Raw genomic sequence first — 17,089 nt, 5'->3', positions numbered from 1 at the left:
GCCCTCCTCTTCAAGGCCCAAGCATTCAATACGAGGAGAAAGAAGCGGTCAATACCTCCCGGGATACCCGACATTAGGAGAGCGTCAAAGCCTCGAAATCAGAAGACCCCTCGACATCCAATCAAGGAGGAGACAAGAAGAAATTCGACCGAACGCGTGATTCGTATAACTACAAAGGACCAGTCGGTCGGTTCCACGACTACACTCCTCTCGTCGCCTCCCGCGAGAAAATTTTGTCCGAGTGCGTTAATGCCGAGTTCAAACAAGCAGGGGTCCACTTTCCTCGACAGATTTTGACCAAACCTAATATAGACAAGACCAAGTATTATCGATTCCACAAGAGCCACAAGCATAACACGAAGGATTGCATTCACCTAAAGGACGCCATCATAACCTTGATCAGGGACGGACACCTAAAACAATATACCAAAAAGAGGGACGATGCTCGTCCGGATGCCCAAGAAACCAAAAGCATCAAAGAGAAGACTTCATCAGATGGTCGGGCGATGCTCGTGGCTCTTAGCATCACCTGCCCCAAGGACTTCTACGTCCCCGACGAAACAATATTATCGACCTACATGGCCGCACACATCTCCTGGGAAGACATTTATTATTGGGTGTTCACACATATCCTTTTAGATCATGGTAAACGCCTACGAAGACTTTTACTTTCGTAACAAGGTTTGAATAGAAAACTCATGTTTTAAAATAAAAGCAGTTGGATTCTCATAATCGATTCATGATAAATCATACAGATACTCTGTAAATAAGTTTCACGACCCTTAGTCCCTAAAGGACAAGTCACTCATGGTGAAGGATAATTCAATCAAAACAATATTCATTGCAGGAAACATAGTAAATAATAAGTTTGCAATTAAATTAAAGTGATAAAATAAAAACCTGAATTATATTGAAATAATGTTGAAAACATGTTCCAGTGCTCCGAACGGAGACTTGAGTTGCAAAGCGTGAAAATAAATTTGGAATAAAAACTGGATGAAAAATTCAAGACTACCTATGAGTTTTTGTAACAAAAACTTAAAAGCAGAATAAATGTCTATGATCAATGACCATTACATCAAAAAATATCTCAGATCAAAAGATGCAAAAATCCAAAAAGAGAGGGATATCGAGCCAGAAAAGGAAACAAATTGGAAAAAGCACGCCTGCCTTCTACAACCCACAGCAGCTGCTACGGATGATCGTAGCAGGCCCCTAGAAACTTTATGGGCGCGTCAAAAGACTCGAGGGCTTAGGGCATTGGGTGCTACGGCCCGTAGCAAGTGCTACGACGTGTAACAGGTGCTACGACCGCCCATAGCAAGTGTTACGACCGCCTGTAGCAGTCCCCTGGATTTTGTATGGGCAAAATTCGTCTTTTTGCATTTTTCCGCAGCTTGTCCATTTTGATCATTCTTTTGTCCGAGATGCTTATTAGGGCCTGAAAACAAAAGAAACAAAATACGATAAAGTAAGGAAAAACTGACAAAAACCAAGGAAATATCAAAGTCAAACAACTATAAAAAGCAATGTGAAAACCACTTATCAAATTGAAATTTCTTTTAAGTCTCATATTGCTTAGTTTACGCACATTTGTTTAGTTTCCAACATTTTAGAAGACATGCTCATGTTTCTCTATAAAGTACTCCAACTAGTTATAGAGCATTTTTCTCTCTTATTTCTGTTGATGTTATTGAGTTATTGGACATTTATTTTCTTATCTCATTTCCATATCTTTGAAATTTCATCCACCTTGATATATTTTTTTTCTTTCCATTTGATAATTACGAGTGGTCGAAGTACCAAGATCCCTTTGGTTGTCTCTTTAGAAACTAGAGTGGTTTTGAGTCATATTGAATGGTCAAACTATCATATATACATGTGTTTTTAGAACGAATCTTACAATGCAATAGCAATCTAATACGACTGTAACTTGATTGTTTTATCCTAAAGTGTTGTGAATCTTGTTGTGAATTACGACAAAATTCAATATCAATTTGTGAGGAAAAGAATAGTAGCAACCAAAATAAATGGTCTACAAAATTAGGCGAGAAAATAAAGAAAATTTGTTTATCCAGTTCGATTAAACGATCTACTCTAGGGCAGAGAGCAACTCTCCAATTCACTATACTCAACAAGTTGTTACAAGAAATTACAAATGAGTTACAAGAAAATAGTCTTCGCTTCTCCAACTCTCAATATAAGAATCACTCAAATCCAAGGTACTTAGAAATATTTCTCAATACCCTTAGATAACTCCAAAGATTTCCCAAAAATCTTTGTCTTTCTAAATTTTTCCTTGTACATACATATTTATAATTGCCAAAATCCAACAAATCACAAAACATATCACCTTAATTCTTAGAATAAAAGATATTATTATAATCTTATAATATCTCTTAAATATATATATATATATATATATATATATATATATATATATATATATATATATACACACTATCATAAATATATATCTTATAATATATTTTAGAATATCATAAACATATATCTTATAATATCTTTTAAAATATTATAATATTTTTTTACATTAATTTATATGATTTTTAAATTAATATAAAATATTTTAATATTAATGAATGGTTCAATGGTAGTGTTTCCCTACCATCCAGAGTAGGGATGGCAATGGGCAGGGTTTGGGCAGGGTACTATAGTACCCGTCCCCATACCCGCAGTTTAAAAAAATCCCCGTACCCGAGCCCAAACCCGCGTGAGTATCAATATTCATGCTCGTACTCGTATCCTGTGGGTACCTCAATGCCCATACCCGTACCCGTTTACCCGCATTTATAGTAAAATTAAATCGTTTAATTACAAAATATTGTATAATTTAAGTCTTTTTAACAATATTAAAAAAATTATGTATGTTATTGTTGAGTTAAGAAACAAATAAACACTTTTATTAAAATGTGTAATGATTTAATAGCGATATAATTAAAAAAAAATTAGAATCATGCATTTTTATATAATGATATAAATGAAATTATAAAAATATGTAGTGTGGGTATGGGGCGGGTTGGGTAGTAAGGTACCCGTGCCCGCACCCATACCCGCATATTTTAATGGGTAATTACCCGTGCCCGTGCCCATATTCATTTTTATGGGTATTTACCCTACCTGATATGGGTTTTTTGTGGATACCCACTGGGGATGGGGATGGGGATGGGCCAAATTGTCATCCCTAATCCAGAGGGTAAATAATCTACTCCGCAACTCATCCCATTAATTTCTTCATTGACTGAAAATTTTTCTTTAAAGAGGTGTAAGTAGTGTTTCCTAGGCGAGCCCAACCCAGTAGAAAGCGGGCCTGTAAAGTAGAAACGATTTCACCGTAGCCACTCAGCCGCAACTTCAATTCAACTCAGTGTTTTCTCTTCGAAGAAAGAATCGAGAAATTAACACAACAGATAAACGCATTTGATTCGATGCGAAACTGAAACTCAATTGAAGAAACAGAATGAACCAAGATTCAGAGAAGCGATTTCGCTCCATCATGGATAAGCTCTTCCATTCATCCAAATCTTCCTCCAACAATCCTTCATTCTCCAACTCCAGGTTCCAACAATTCTCACATTCATAATTCATTGCATTCATGTGTTTGTGTGTGATTTATTTGAGTAATGTGTTTTCGTTTTCAGTTCTTCGGGGGTGCAGTTATCAAGTTCCAGGGGTAAGAAACGTGGTTTTCAGTCAATTGTATCAGGATCAGGAGGAGTAATGGATAGGAGAGGGGATGATCAGTCATCTTCAGTTACTGCAGCGGAATCTCAAGGTCATCTATGTCGACCGTGGGATCGCGCTGACTTTATGAAGAGATTGGCTACATTTAAGTCTATTTCATGGTTTGCTAAACCCAAGGTTCTTTCTGACTCTAAATGCTGTATTTTTTTGTGAATTTAGGCTGTGTTTGGATAAACAACTTAATCATAAGCTCTTATCATATGAGTGGCTTGCAAAGAGAGGAGGGATTTTAATGAAGAGGTTTTTGTTGTAGTAAAAATTTATCCTATTAGCTGTATAGCTATCAACATTTGGCATACAAGGTAGTTAAATTCAACATTTTACGCAAAATCGAGAAGGGGAAGTAAAATCGTAAGTCGTGGATTTATATTCTAAAACTCGTTTGTGCTTATAAATAGCATTAGTAAAACAAAGGAAACCTTAAATCACTTAAAATATTTGTTAAATTTTAATTCATAAGCATAGATCACAGGTAGGATCATAAAAACCTTATATCACACTTCAAATGCATATATACATTTAAATTCATTTATAAGCATAATTGCGCAAATGTTTCAAAGATCATAGATCTTACGTTCAACTATTAAGATGAGCGATTCCACCTTATTCCACCAAAATAGGATTATGTGTATACTCTTAATTGCCGAGGGATAGTATAATCGCAAAGTTGTGGCATTTTCCGATTAAAATCAGGATGTTAACTACAAACTCTTTATGTCACCCACCTACATCCTGTTTTCCTCTAATTTTAAGACTCGTTTTTTATGTCTAATATTTATAGAAAGTAAGTGCTGTCAATTGTGCTAGAAGAGGTTGGATCAATGTGGACGTTGACACAATAGCTTGTGAAGAATGTGGTGCACGTCTTCTGTTCTCTACACCAGCATCTTGGAATCACCAGCAGGGTATGCCATTGTTTTTTATTTATATAGTTCATAGAATGCTCAATTGTATAAATTATCTTACCGGAATGATTTCTTCGCAGTGGAGAAGGCAGCTATAGTCTTCAGTTTAAAGTTGGATAATGGACATAAATTACTTTGTCCGTGGATTGACAATGCCTGTAGTGAAACCCTAGCACGGTTTCCTCCCATATCTCCTCCAGCATTAGTTCATAATTTCAGAGAACGTTGTTCTGCTCTCTTGCAATTGTCCGCTCTTCCGCGTATTTCATCTTCTGTAATTGACCACATGCAAAGCCCACTTCTGGGTGACTTCCTTGAACAATCATTGATGCAGGAGTGTGGAAATGAATCAGCCGGAAATTCTGGAATAGAAGATGCTGATAGTCAAGAGAAACTGAAATTATATTACCAGGTAATAACAGGTTTTCCAATGGTGAAAATTTCTTCAACTACTGGTATTTGATCTGGGATCTGTATATTGGTCTTGTTTAGTGTTTTTCTTTTCTTTTTTCCCACTAATAAAAAATGATGTTTTCTTACCATTTAGAATTTGTCCAGTCTACCTTTCTATGTTGGCTGCCAGGTTATTGCATTGCATTTCATTGACAGTCTTTTTTTAATGGTGCATTGACATCCTTAGGATATGTTACACACATATTTTTGGCTTAGGTAGTTGCTTTCCAGCACTGACCTCGCTTGATCTGCTATTCTTTTGAAAATGAATCGCAGGTTCTCTACGCGATCATAAAGAAGTAGAAACTTTTGATGTTCGAATTGGTCGAATAATGGTTTACAAGGTTTTTTAATTGAATTGCCCGATGCATTTGATGGCTGTATTACATTGAAATCCCAATATTCAATGTATCAACGATTTATCAATATATGTATAGAAATTTTATATTGGAAATTCCAATATTCAATGTATCAGTGATTTTCAAAAAATTGCAATTTTCAATAAAATCTTTATTTTGATTCTTTAACCATTGTTGGCCACTGGTTAGCATTTGTGTTTTTTTGTTGTATTAACAAATTTCCTTTATTTCATTTATTCTCTTAAAGCCTTCTCAATATATCTTAGCATTTCTTATTACCTCCCATTTTGAATGATGGCCAGTGTATGTTTAATTATGCAGGCTCAAAGGCTAATAAGTTTATGCGGTTGGGAACTCCGTTATTTACCTTATGCGGTTGATTGCAAAAATGTATCAGGACAGTCGCATAAAAATTCAACTATTCTATACTGTCCTCAAGTAGTCCCTGATGCAAAGAATGACAATCTCGTTGTCTCTTCTGCTGACAATAATGAAGGTTCGAAAATGGATGAAAATACCAAGTATTCTTTTGGGGAACAAATGGATCCCAATTCTGCAGTTTTAGATTGTTCCTTATGTGGAGCCACTGTTGGATTGTGGGCATTCTGTACAGTTCTCCGGCCTGTGCAATCAATCAGATTAGTAGGATATGCAGAAGTGAATGGTGAAAATGATCTTGAAAATAGACAGGAGGGAATAAATAATGCCATGTCCGACGTTGCAACTTCATCTAAGGATACACCTTCGAGTCTAAATATGACAATTGCAGGGGGTCCTCCCCCAACAAAGCAAAACTTCAAAGCAATAATATCTTTGCCTGTCATTGGTCAAAATTTGAGAGCTCGTCTTTCTTATGATTATGATATTAGAGATCATTTTTTTGTTGATCAGGGTAGTAGTCAGTCAGCTTCACATGAGATCGGGATTCAGGAGAAAACTGACAACACAGTTAATGCCTCTATTGGACAACTTGTTCATGTATCGTCTGAAATAAGAGAAATTTCAAATTATGAAACTGGCTCTCAAGCAAGCATTCACGACTCGGTTGTAGATAATGCTTTAGAGGGCACTAATTCTGCAGGACAATCATCTAGTTTTAAGGACAAGATGCCCATCCAAGCTAAAACTGATGGATTGAAGATTTCATCTGTAGGAAATCCTAGTAGCTCTCAGGTTAGTAATTTTTTGTTTGCCAAATGAGCACTAGATTATGATATTAGTAGAAAAGCATTACTGCCTAGTTACTGCAACAACGCTGAACAAAATGTGAAACTGACTAGTATCTTACAACCTTCTCTTTATTTTTTTGAATACATTCAAAATTTTAGCGAGAATATTATTCTTGTGCATGACACGTGCTTTTACATTAGTATGTTACAAGGCAGACTTTCTTTCTTGATCCATTTTAACAATAATATTGCTGTGCAGAAAAACTTGGCAGAAGATGAAACACTTTCTGTTTCATATAAGACCAAAGAAGCCAGTAACATTGAAACTCCGGGGGTGAAAGAAAGAGTAGAGAACCCAACTCACAGTGAAGATGTACATAATAGTTTAGGTAAGCATTATGTTTGATAGTTCCTTGGTAAATCACTGCTGTTGAGTATTTGAATGTCAAACTAGAATGTGCGTGCATTCTGATCGGCAGCCGCTTGTTACATGTTTGGCATGAATGACAATATGTAGTTTACTTGTCAAGTTGTCATTGTGAGAATTAATATGATGAGTGGAAAATTTAAGAATCCCCTCTCTTTGCTTTCCAGGTAAGTTTAAAAATCCAACACTGTCTGAGAAAGCAATGGAATTTGATCCAATCAGACAGCACAGACACTTCTGCCCGTGGATTGCATCGGAAGACGATGGGGAGCCTGGGTGGAAACAAACGTTATCTGCTCTGTATCGTCCAAAAGAACATTCACCACATTCCCCAAATACATCTCCATCATCAGTGCCCATCATTAAGGTATATATTGCATGTCTTATTACTTTTTTCATTGGATGGGCTATTCTACAATACAGTTAACTTATGGATAGTATTAGTAACAATCTGTGGAGTCTATTCTTTGACAAATTGAGACTGGAAAAAAAACGTAAAAGCTATGACTATGGATTTAAATGGTTTAAATAGTCTTTTGTACAATCATGATTTCCATTAAACTCATAATAAACGTTTAAATTGCTCACAACATTTTGTGTTGGTTTGGGTTCATCGGGTTTCATTTTCCCCCAACATGTTATGCAAACCATACACATTGTGTTTCATGTAAAGTGAAAATAAATTATATACGATCCTAAGTCCACAGCAAGAATGATAATCTGATGATGTTAATATTTCATGTTGTCTCAAATTTATTGTGACATGTTCTGTGAACATCTGCTTTTGCCCAGTTACTTGAGGATGAGTTATTTTAGGAGTTTACCGTCTTACTATATACCATGTATATATGCAGGTTGATGACCCTATTGGTTCAATCAGAAAGCTTTTCAAGTCTCCACCTACAAGAAGAATGAAGCTTACTCACATTTCGAGTCAAAATGTAGAGCATGGGTAGCTTAGACCCAGATGTAAGATAGGTCTTAGTTCAAGAACCCTAAACCATTGTATACTGCCATTTTTCTTGGCGTGTTATTACTTATTACATTTGAAAACCATGTAACCTGTATTTTTTGTATTTATTTATTGTTCAATAGGTTTTTCTATGATTTTGGAACAATCCCTCTCCCAACTAAAGAAAGTAATTGGTTGCGCCTTAATGTTATTCATGATTAATTAGTGTTTTGGAACTGAGCTATAATATGTTTTTCTCAATTTTCAATTGAAGTGGTATACGATATGTAGAGTTGGATAACAATAGAGATTGTCATAGAATGTGTTTTGATGTGTTCTCATACACTGGAATTAAACTAAAGAAGAGTGTATACAATTTTGTTCTACTGTATTACACCACAGTTTGTAACAACAACTTTGGAGTAAGGACGGTTGAATCCCCTTTCTGCTACAACAGCCCTCTTGTCTCCGATAAGCTTTGCCACCCTGCAAAAACATTATGAATGTAAATGATTAACAGATAGTCAGAATTCAACTGCAGTTAGCAGCAGATAGCTGGACTACTATTTCAAACTTGTCATGTTCGACATAAAGATATCTTCTATGACTAAAGTGGCAGAAAAATACTTGTCTGTTATACTCACCTAAAGTATGGAGAGCTTGTATTCTCTTGTACAGTTTTTACTTCACTAATCCTCTGCACAACTTCCATCCCTCCTACCACCCTTCCAATTACCAGAGACGAAGCATCTAATTCCGGTGAATCCTTTGTTGCAATGACAAATTCTGTCCCATTAGGATCTGTTCCAACTTCTTCCTGATCAATCTGAAGCTTTCCTAGTCTTGCAACCAGTTTAAACTTAGGAGGTGGTTTTGATGGATCTCTCACAATGATTCCTACACTTCCAGCCACATTTTTAGTCCCAGGGCATTTCTCATACATTCTCTCCCATTCCTCAACAAGACTTTCAGTAGCCAAATTGCTCCCAGTCTTGTTAGCAAGTTCTGCATCCACCCCATACGATCTAAGACCGCCATGTTGTACGTAATTTGGCAGGATTTTGACAAACTCTTTCCTTCTGTAGCTTATACCAGCAGCTCCACTGACAATCTTGCTAAACCTCTCAACTCCTACAGGGACATCATCTCCATAGAGCTCTATAGTAACGCGACCAACCGGTTCGCGATCAACAGATACGTCGAAGAAAACTTGTTTTGTAGGTTTTCTTTCAGTGCAGCTGGGAGTGTTAGTCAAACTATCCCCCAGTTGGTCACTGTTGGTAACATCTTCTGCTCTTGCCCTGGATCCATCAGCCAAAAGAAGCAGCAAGCAAGAATTGCTGTAGATTGCTAGCTCTCTACGCGACAATCTACATTGCTGTTTGAGGATTGGGAAATGTTGGCTTGTGCCTAGTAGTTGGAGTGATGAAGGTGATGGTGTTGATGTCTGAGTTGGAAGGTTGAATGGTTGAGGGCAAGTTCGCAGTATTCTTGGGTTTTGTAGCATTTCTATTTCTATTTGGACTGCTTAGGAATTGATTTATGTATCTAATTCTGCTGCAATTTCTATGATTCAGCCTTTCCTTTATCTTAGGGAGCTTGTTAGGGGATTTAGAGAATAAATGAAGGACAGAATAACAATATAGATAGAGTAAATGGATACTGAAGAGATTTCGTGGATAAGAAAGATGGGAATAGCTATGTTCTATGGTAGACATTTGTTTCTTACATATCATTATTTTATGTGTTTTGTATGTGGGGTCCCTTTAGATAAAATTTACGAATGCAATCTTCAGGCTTTCTCTTTGCCCCGTTTTTTTTTAAAAAATATTCAAAATACTTTTAAAATCTGGTACAATTTTTTGTTTTTCTTTATTGGACATTTGATTACCTTCAAAATTTAGTATGTATTGCCTTCAAACAATTTTTAACATATTTTAGATAGATAGAATAATTAAATTGATATGTACCACTTGAATTAGATAAGTGTTCCTAAGTGTGAAGAGAAGTTCATTGCATGACAAACAAAAACTCTTTTAAAGTTATATTTAATTTTGTTTACATTTTACTTTACTTTAAGTATGCCACTAAACTTTGAACATATTTCAGGTAAATAATAATTTTAATTTAACAAAATTTTGTCATTGATTAAAATATATTAATGAAAAAAAATTAAATTGTGTTTGGGAAAAGAAACACTATTTTGTCCACGAGTTAAATTGTCCTCAAACTCAAACGGTTTTGTAAGCAAGTTAACTCAATTTGTTTTGTTGACTCGAGAATTAGATTACTATGAGATGCAAATTAATATTATCAACTAGTGAGACATAGATCAACAATGAGAAGAATCACAAAAATATAATAGAGGATTCATACATAGCTCGAAGATTCAAATAACATTAGAACCAAAATAATAGTTTTAACAAAGGATATATTAAGAAATTAAACTTGAGGATATATTAATAAGTTAAACAATAGTTTTGATACAATGGAGACATCAATTTTATTTCTTGCTCTATCCATCATGGCCTTAAAAAAAATTAAAGCGCAATACTAAAATTATGGTGCCCCAAAATTGCAACAAGGAGCCAAAGTCATTCCATAGTCACCTACTGGAATCCTTAATGTAAGTGGCATGTCTCTCCGAAAGAAGTTGAATCAAGGGATTCTCTACATCAGACTCACTATTGTCTCGCAGAACAGTGATCTTCTCAGTTCTAGTGATGACCACCACTCGCTCCTTGCGAGTTGAGAGTTCATTTGCAACAACTGCATGCATTTTGTACTTTTCAAGAGCCGCATTACCCTTATTTAGAAGAATGCTTGAATCTGTCTCTAACTGTCAGCCAAAGAGGAAAGAAACTTTTTATCAACATGTGAAGATATTTTAGTCATCTTTCTATTTTCGAACATTCGATATTAAAATAGAAAATAGTTTCGCTGATATGAATGCTGCCTAATCAGAGATCACTACCAAGAGGTATTTTGATGTATGCTATTTTAGATCTCAAATAGTTCATTTCATTTCTAAATATGCTTGGGGGAAAGGATAGATAATGCAAACAAAGCCTTAGTTTTTCAATAAATACCATTAATACCTTGAAAGATATGCAGAAAGCCTGAGGAGCCCAGTTTTCCCTGAGCACCGACAACATTTTCGGCACTTGAACAAGTTTAACGTCCAAGAGGTGAGATCCGGACTGAATTTTGTGCTCCACCTGCAAGATTAACGTGAAACAAAAAAGTAGAAGCAATTCGTATAAGCTACTGCATTACAAGTCGAACTATTTGATAGAACACAAGCCACCGTTCATAAACTTCATGCTGACTGAAATAGGACTTGTAAGTTCATGTGACATTCTCTGTATTTACACTAGAAACTAAGGCCAAGTTTTCGAAACACAAATTCCATCTTAGATGCAAGCAATTCTGAAAATTTCTTCAAATGATAAATCTGTTGTTTCGTAATCAATTACATAATCATTTTAACCAAGATTAAAGTAATACTATTGGAATCATAGTCTTCATGAATTAAGAAGTAATATATCATATTTATACCATCTCCTTCCAAGGAACATAATAGTCAGATACTGCAGCAGCAAGATAAAACATTGCACGTGAACCAATACACCTCATTGAGACTGCAATTATCTGCAACATCTGCAAAACAGAAGGCAGTTAGAAGTGACGAATTGGTGCAGAAAAACATACTAGTTTAATTTTTAAACATCTACAGTTAAACTATACAATAAAAACAAGGAGCTCTATTTTGCAATATGAAGAACAGATGAAATATAAACCACAATAGTTTAATCCTTCTCATGGTTGATGTAGTAATCATATAGGAGATTCAAATGTCCATATCTGTTGCATCAAACAAGACTTACAATTTACAAACATTGACTAAGCTAACCTGAAGATACTCAAATATGGTGCCGAAAGGAAGTTTTAACAGGTGACCGCCTGCCACTGCCTGCAGCGGAACGAAAACACCAATGAGACTGTAATTAGTTACATTTCAATAAGCTATAGCCAATGTACAGTTATAAAAAAGAGACAAAATGAAATTTCGTAAACAAAATAAAAAAGATAAATATGTAAAGCACAAAACCCAATCTATTGATCATACAGTATGATGATCCACAATAGCCCTCTTCACTGTTTCAGAATAAGCACTCCGAACTGGAATAAAAAAACATAATTTAGCAACAAAAAAATAGTTGATTGTATAAAATAGTAATACAAGAACAAAACCAAGTAAGCATATTATTAATTAAGTACAAAATAGTCAAAGATGTAGAAATCTTTGAGTAGCCCTTCATCTAAGGAGTAGGAAAAACTATTTTGTGTTTGAAGAAATCATATAGGCACACTTTGGTTAGCCTTTGATGAACCATGATGAAGAGTAAGACTCATCTAGAATAATATTTGCTCATGAGACACTTACCATCATACCATACAACATTAATAGCATAATTAACACACATTGTTAAATATTTTAGTCTATCAAGATATCAAGCGCAATATTTGTACAAATATGATCTCTAATGTGAACAACTGTTCATGCAATTATAGGTACTAGCTATTTTTTTATGGCATGAGAGGAGGAGAAAACAGAAACGGAAAACCTTGAATATCTAAGCCGTTGGTGGGCTCGAAGCATTCAATTAAGGGATCATCAGGAAGGGATCTGCAAAATGGCTGGAAACTTCCCCTGCATAAATATCCATAGGCAATCAACACAACAAACATAACAAAAGGCTAAATGAAGGGCCAGAAATTTACCTACGCCCCAGAAAAATAACAGCGTATCCAGCCTTCAGAAAGTACCTGCAAGATAACCATGGACATATTCTTCTCAAAAGAACCAAAATGAATATTTACTAGTTTATTTCAACAAAAAAAAGGCAAGTGCGTCGTACTCAGTGGACGTGGCCCCTCTATGACCTGAACTGAAGTTATCAACATAGCGGACACACCGTTGCTCCAATGGAGCAGTGGTACCACCAGAAGTCACACAAACAATTCTCCTAGCTTCCCCATTTTCTGGGGTCCCAAGAACCACCACACATCATTTAAAAGGGAAGCAACACAAAAACAAATATGCCAATTCGAATGCTGTAGTAGAAGCTGAGTTACCTGACGATGAAGAATTACGCTGAATGAATTGATTCAACTTTTGAGTTATATCATGACTGTTGTGGAGAGGAGGAGCAGAGTCAAAAAAGGCTTTGACCTGTGTTTCAAGGGTTTGCTCCACATCTTCTGATCTGTTTGCAGCATCCATCAAATCAGGGAATTAATCTGGTTGAGGCATTTTCACAAACACGTTGTGAGTGCGAATACAAATACAAGGGTTGTGTATCAGAGAAATAGCGAGATAAGGAAAAGAGTGAAGATTGAAAATGAAAATATAAACGTTTCTTTCTTTGCTTTGATGAAAACCTGGAGTTGCTCACTTTCCGGCGGCTTTCTTTCTTCCGGCGACCAACTCCGGCTGCGTTTTATCGACTCAGTTCGGTGCGATAGGAATAATACTAATTTAATTTGTATGTTTACTCTTTTTCAATAGATATATCTATATATATTAGGCCGGTTCTGAGATAAATTTTTTTTGGCTAATAAATTCATCTAATTTGGTTTAGACTGTTAGCTAGCATTTAACGCCTCATTAGTAGTTTCGAATTCGTATTTGTAAATTACTTAAATAGAAATTTGAAAATCGAGCTAATAGTTAATTATGGTTCCTAACACTAATATGGAACTACTTACAAATCCATTTACATTAACATTTCCTTAGTCATATAAGTTTTTTTAGTCAAGTTTATTAACTTTAGCTTTTGAGTTTGTGTTACATTTTCTTCTAAGAGGGTATCAACCAAACTAAGTCTGTATTGTTTTTTTTTTTAAATAATTAAATTTTAAAGATTTTTTAAATGTAAATTATTATAAAACATATCAACTTGATTGAATCAAATCAAATCACACTAAATCTTTATTTATTCATTTAGTTTGGTTCATACTTTATGATGAGAAATATTGTTAAAATCGAATCAAACCAATTAGATTATTTAAAATTACAAAGGCTAAGAGGAGCCTTAGACAAGGACAGGACAGTGGAAGCTACGGGTGGCAAAAGAAGGTCGCGGCCACCCCATTGTTCTTTTTTAAAAATAAAATTCATATCCTCCTATAATTGTCAGCTGAAAAATATAATGCATTAAATACATAAGTGGTATATTAAAAGTATTAGTAAATACTAAACATTGAGATGTACTATCATTTCTAATTAGGTGTTATGGTCTCACATCATACACTGTACTCACACTCAACTATATAGTTTTATATCTATATTTGACTCTATAAACTACAATTCCACTCCCCATGTCAAAACTAACTATTATTGTCATTGCTAATTATTCAACTGAATTAATTATTTAAATTATTATTAATATTTTGCATTACTTTTTATAAGCTATACTCTATATTTTGTCTAAAATATATCTCGAATGCTCTATATAATTGAATTTTTCTTAAATCTTTTCAATATTTCACACAAGTTTTGTAACGGGAATTACAAAATAATAATAATAATAATAATAATAATAATAATAGTTGTGTATTATGTTTAAAATACATTTTAATGATTATATAAAGAATTTAAATTCGTCTAAATATTTGATAAGAAATTGAGACAACATTTTCATAAAAATAACTAAAATAAATAATAAATATGTATTTTGTGAATTATCGTTTTAAAGACTCTTCGTAATTTTGTCTCAAATTTGTCTTATTGTTTTACACAGATTTAAGATGAAATAAAAAAAATAGTAAAATAAATAATTTTTTTGCATTATGTCTAAAATTCATTTCAAATTCTATATATTCAATGAGATTCCGTTTAAAATCCGTCTCAATATTTTACACGAATTTTGGATAAATTTCTTAAAAAAATAATAAACAATTATGTATTTTCTATAAAATCTATCTTAAAAATCTCTACAATTGAAATTTGTCTCAAATAAGTCTTAATATAGTTATGTTTATTAAATATATTATTAAATTTAATTATAATTTAAATGTTTTATATATTATACTTTTTTTATATTTATTTATAATTTTTAGTTAATCTTAGCCTCCATCCCAAAAATTTTGTTCTGGCTCCGCCATTGGACAAGAATAAGGCTTTGGAGTGCTGAGCTCCTTAGTTAGTGTAGCTGGTAGAATAAGGAGTGTGTTGTGTGCCATATCAAATTTCTGGATGCAGAGTTTTCCCTTTTTTAAGAAAGTCATTCAAAAAATTGAATCTTTGTGCAGGTCTTTCTTGTAGACAGGAGTTGACACTGTAAAGAAGAAGTGGCATGAGATTTGAACTCCAAAAATAAAGGAGGCTTGAACATGATTTTTTTTATGATTGGAACAAAGCCAACATGTTAAATTGCTTTGGAACTTAGATGGGAATGCTGATAGTATGTGGATCAAATGGATTCAGTGCTACTATATAAAGGATGACATAATGATTACTGTCCCCATTAGAAATTATTGCTTTTGAATTTTGAAGATGATTTTGAGACAAAGACAAGTGGTTCATATGGTGAAGGATTGGAATGCAAAGAGGCTTAAAACAAAACACACCTACTGCAACTTTAAGGAGTTGAACATACCCCATCAAAGTGTCCATTGGAGAAAAAAATTCTACGGGAACTTGGCTAGGCACCGAGCCATTTTTCATACTTAGCTAGCTTGTCATGATAGACATGCCACCGAGGAACGGTTGTGTAGGTTTGGCATCATAGACAACAATACTTGTTGTTGTAAAAACAAGATTTGATTCTACTTCTGGCCTTTAGTTTTGATGATAACAATATATTGTTTCTTATAGAATAATTTTGTACCGTAATAATTTTGTCTAGTGTGTAGCTGAAAGCTAACAAATTCCAATTCAGAGGAAGTGTAATGTGGCATCATCAGTTTCTGAACTCAACACACTCTAACTCAGAAGAGATAACAAAGTGCATTTTACAAAGAAAAGTCAAGTTTTGGAATGTTCATCGACAATGCGTCTGAAAGAATGCTTATCAAATGACTTCTGACTCTGACTCAGATAAAGGAGCTTCTGAAGTTTTTCAAGCTCTGGCATTCAACCCATCACAAGTTCTCAAAATTCTGAAGACCAAGTTCTGAAGTCTCTGAAGACAAGGTTTTGAAGAACAAGTTTTTGAAGAATCTAAATACAAGGTTCTGAAGACCCTCTTTCAGCTTTTGATCCTTCTAAACGTGCTTCATCAACATACATTTTGAAGCCTCTAAAGATTATAAGATAAGATCAAAAAGGTTTTACCTGAGACTATTTTTTCTTTAGATCATCAACCTTTCTAGTGTCAGCATATAAAAGACTAATATAAAACTCCGCAATAGACAATTTCACTCTTGGATCAATAACAAAAGCAATCAACAATAAGATGTTTATTGTGTCATGATTTCCCCAATACTTGTTGAATTTACGTTTCATCTTCTTTGTCGTGTTATTTATGTGCTCGCTGTCACTCTCTAAATACTTATTGATCCCTTTTCCAATGGAGAATACCTCTTCCATATATGAAGCACTAGTGGCATATAATGATGTAGATGTGTAAAACATCTCAGGCAAGAGAAGCACTGATGCAACATATGTCCAATCCTCTTTCTTAACTCCCACATTTGTTTTGTCCATTTCTTCGTGAAATGTCTTATCTTGTGCATAGTGCAAGTCAAAAGCTTTTTGATACTGTAAGGGAGCCTTCAACATTAAATAAGTTAAATTTCATCTGATTTCAACATCAAGGATAACAACACCTTTGTATGTAACTTTTTCCTACACTGCATATTCCATAAATTTGGCTAGTCTGCTAGGAGAAGATTTGACTTATTTAACCGCATGACAGGTTTTTTTATGCAACTTTTATCCTCCTTCAATCCCGATTTTACAATTAAATTCAAGATATATGTACAACAGCGCATGTGGACCAATTCCCCAATTAAAAACAAGATTACTCCAAGCCCCCATCCTTATGCTTAGATAC

The 17,089-nt window shown here is 34.4% G+C and overlaps 3 protein-coding genes across 4 annotated transcripts; 1 reads left to right on the top strand and 2 right to left on the bottom strand.

The window, feature by feature from the left end:
- The first annotated feature begins 3,285 nt into the window (after positions 1-3,285).
- Positions 3,286-8,179, top strand: LOC131634305 (uncharacterized). Its single transcript, XM_058904965.1, has 8 exons — positions 3,286-3,576; positions 3,660-3,879; positions 4,544-4,667; positions 4,748-5,079; positions 5,801-6,652; positions 6,908-7,037; positions 7,243-7,442; positions 7,930-8,179. The coding sequence occupies exons 1-8, from the start codon at positions 3,479-3,481 to the stop codon at positions 8,029-8,031; spliced, it is 2,058 nt and encodes a 685-aa protein (XP_058760948.1). The 5' UTR covers positions 3,286-3,478; the 3' UTR covers positions 8,032-8,179.
- A 171-nt stretch (positions 8,180-8,350) lies between these two features.
- LOC131634315 (peptidyl-prolyl cis-trans isomerase CYP26-2, chloroplastic) lies at positions 8,351-9,729 on the bottom strand. Its single transcript, XM_058904973.1, has 2 exons — positions 8,672-9,729; positions 8,351-8,513 (listed from the first exon to the last, which is right to left on the bottom strand). Exons 1-2 carry the CDS (start codon positions 9,532-9,534, stop codon positions 8,411-8,413), a joined length of 966 nt encoding a protein of 321 aa, XP_058760956.1. The 5' UTR covers positions 9,535-9,729; the 3' UTR covers positions 8,351-8,410.
- A 732-nt stretch (positions 9,730-10,461) lies between these two features.
- On the bottom strand, positions 10,462-13,631 carry LOC131604406 (phosphopantothenate--cysteine ligase 2-like). Of its 2 annotated transcripts, none has more exons than XM_058876850.1 (10): positions 13,473-13,631; positions 13,167-13,331; positions 12,950-13,073; positions 12,813-12,857; positions 12,656-12,741; positions 12,157-12,209; positions 11,941-12,000; positions 11,586-11,687; positions 11,126-11,245; positions 10,462-10,866 (listed from the first exon to the last, which is right to left on the bottom strand). In XM_058876850.1, exons 2-10 carry the CDS (start codon positions 13,312-13,314, stop codon positions 10,633-10,635), a joined length of 972 nt encoding a protein of 323 aa, XP_058732833.1. In that variant the 5' UTR covers positions 13,315-13,331; positions 13,473-13,631; the 3' UTR covers positions 10,462-10,632. The 2 variants fall into 2 exon arrangements, with proteins under 2 accessions (XP_058732833.1, XP_058732838.1); XM_058876855.1 differs by having other exon boundaries at positions 13,487-13,601.
- Positions 13,632-17,089: the final 3,458 nt, after the last annotated feature.

The sequence above is a fragment of the Vicia villosa genome, linkage group LG1, assembly GCF_029867415.1.
Source record: "Vicia villosa cultivar HV-30 ecotype Madison, WI linkage group LG1, Vvil1.0, whole genome shotgun sequence".
Classification (NCBI taxonomy): Eukaryota; Viridiplantae; Streptophyta; class Magnoliopsida; order Fabales; family Fabaceae; genus Vicia; species Vicia villosa.
Note: the sequence above shows the minus strand (reverse complement) of the source record. Positions and strands in the feature narration are given on the sequence as shown.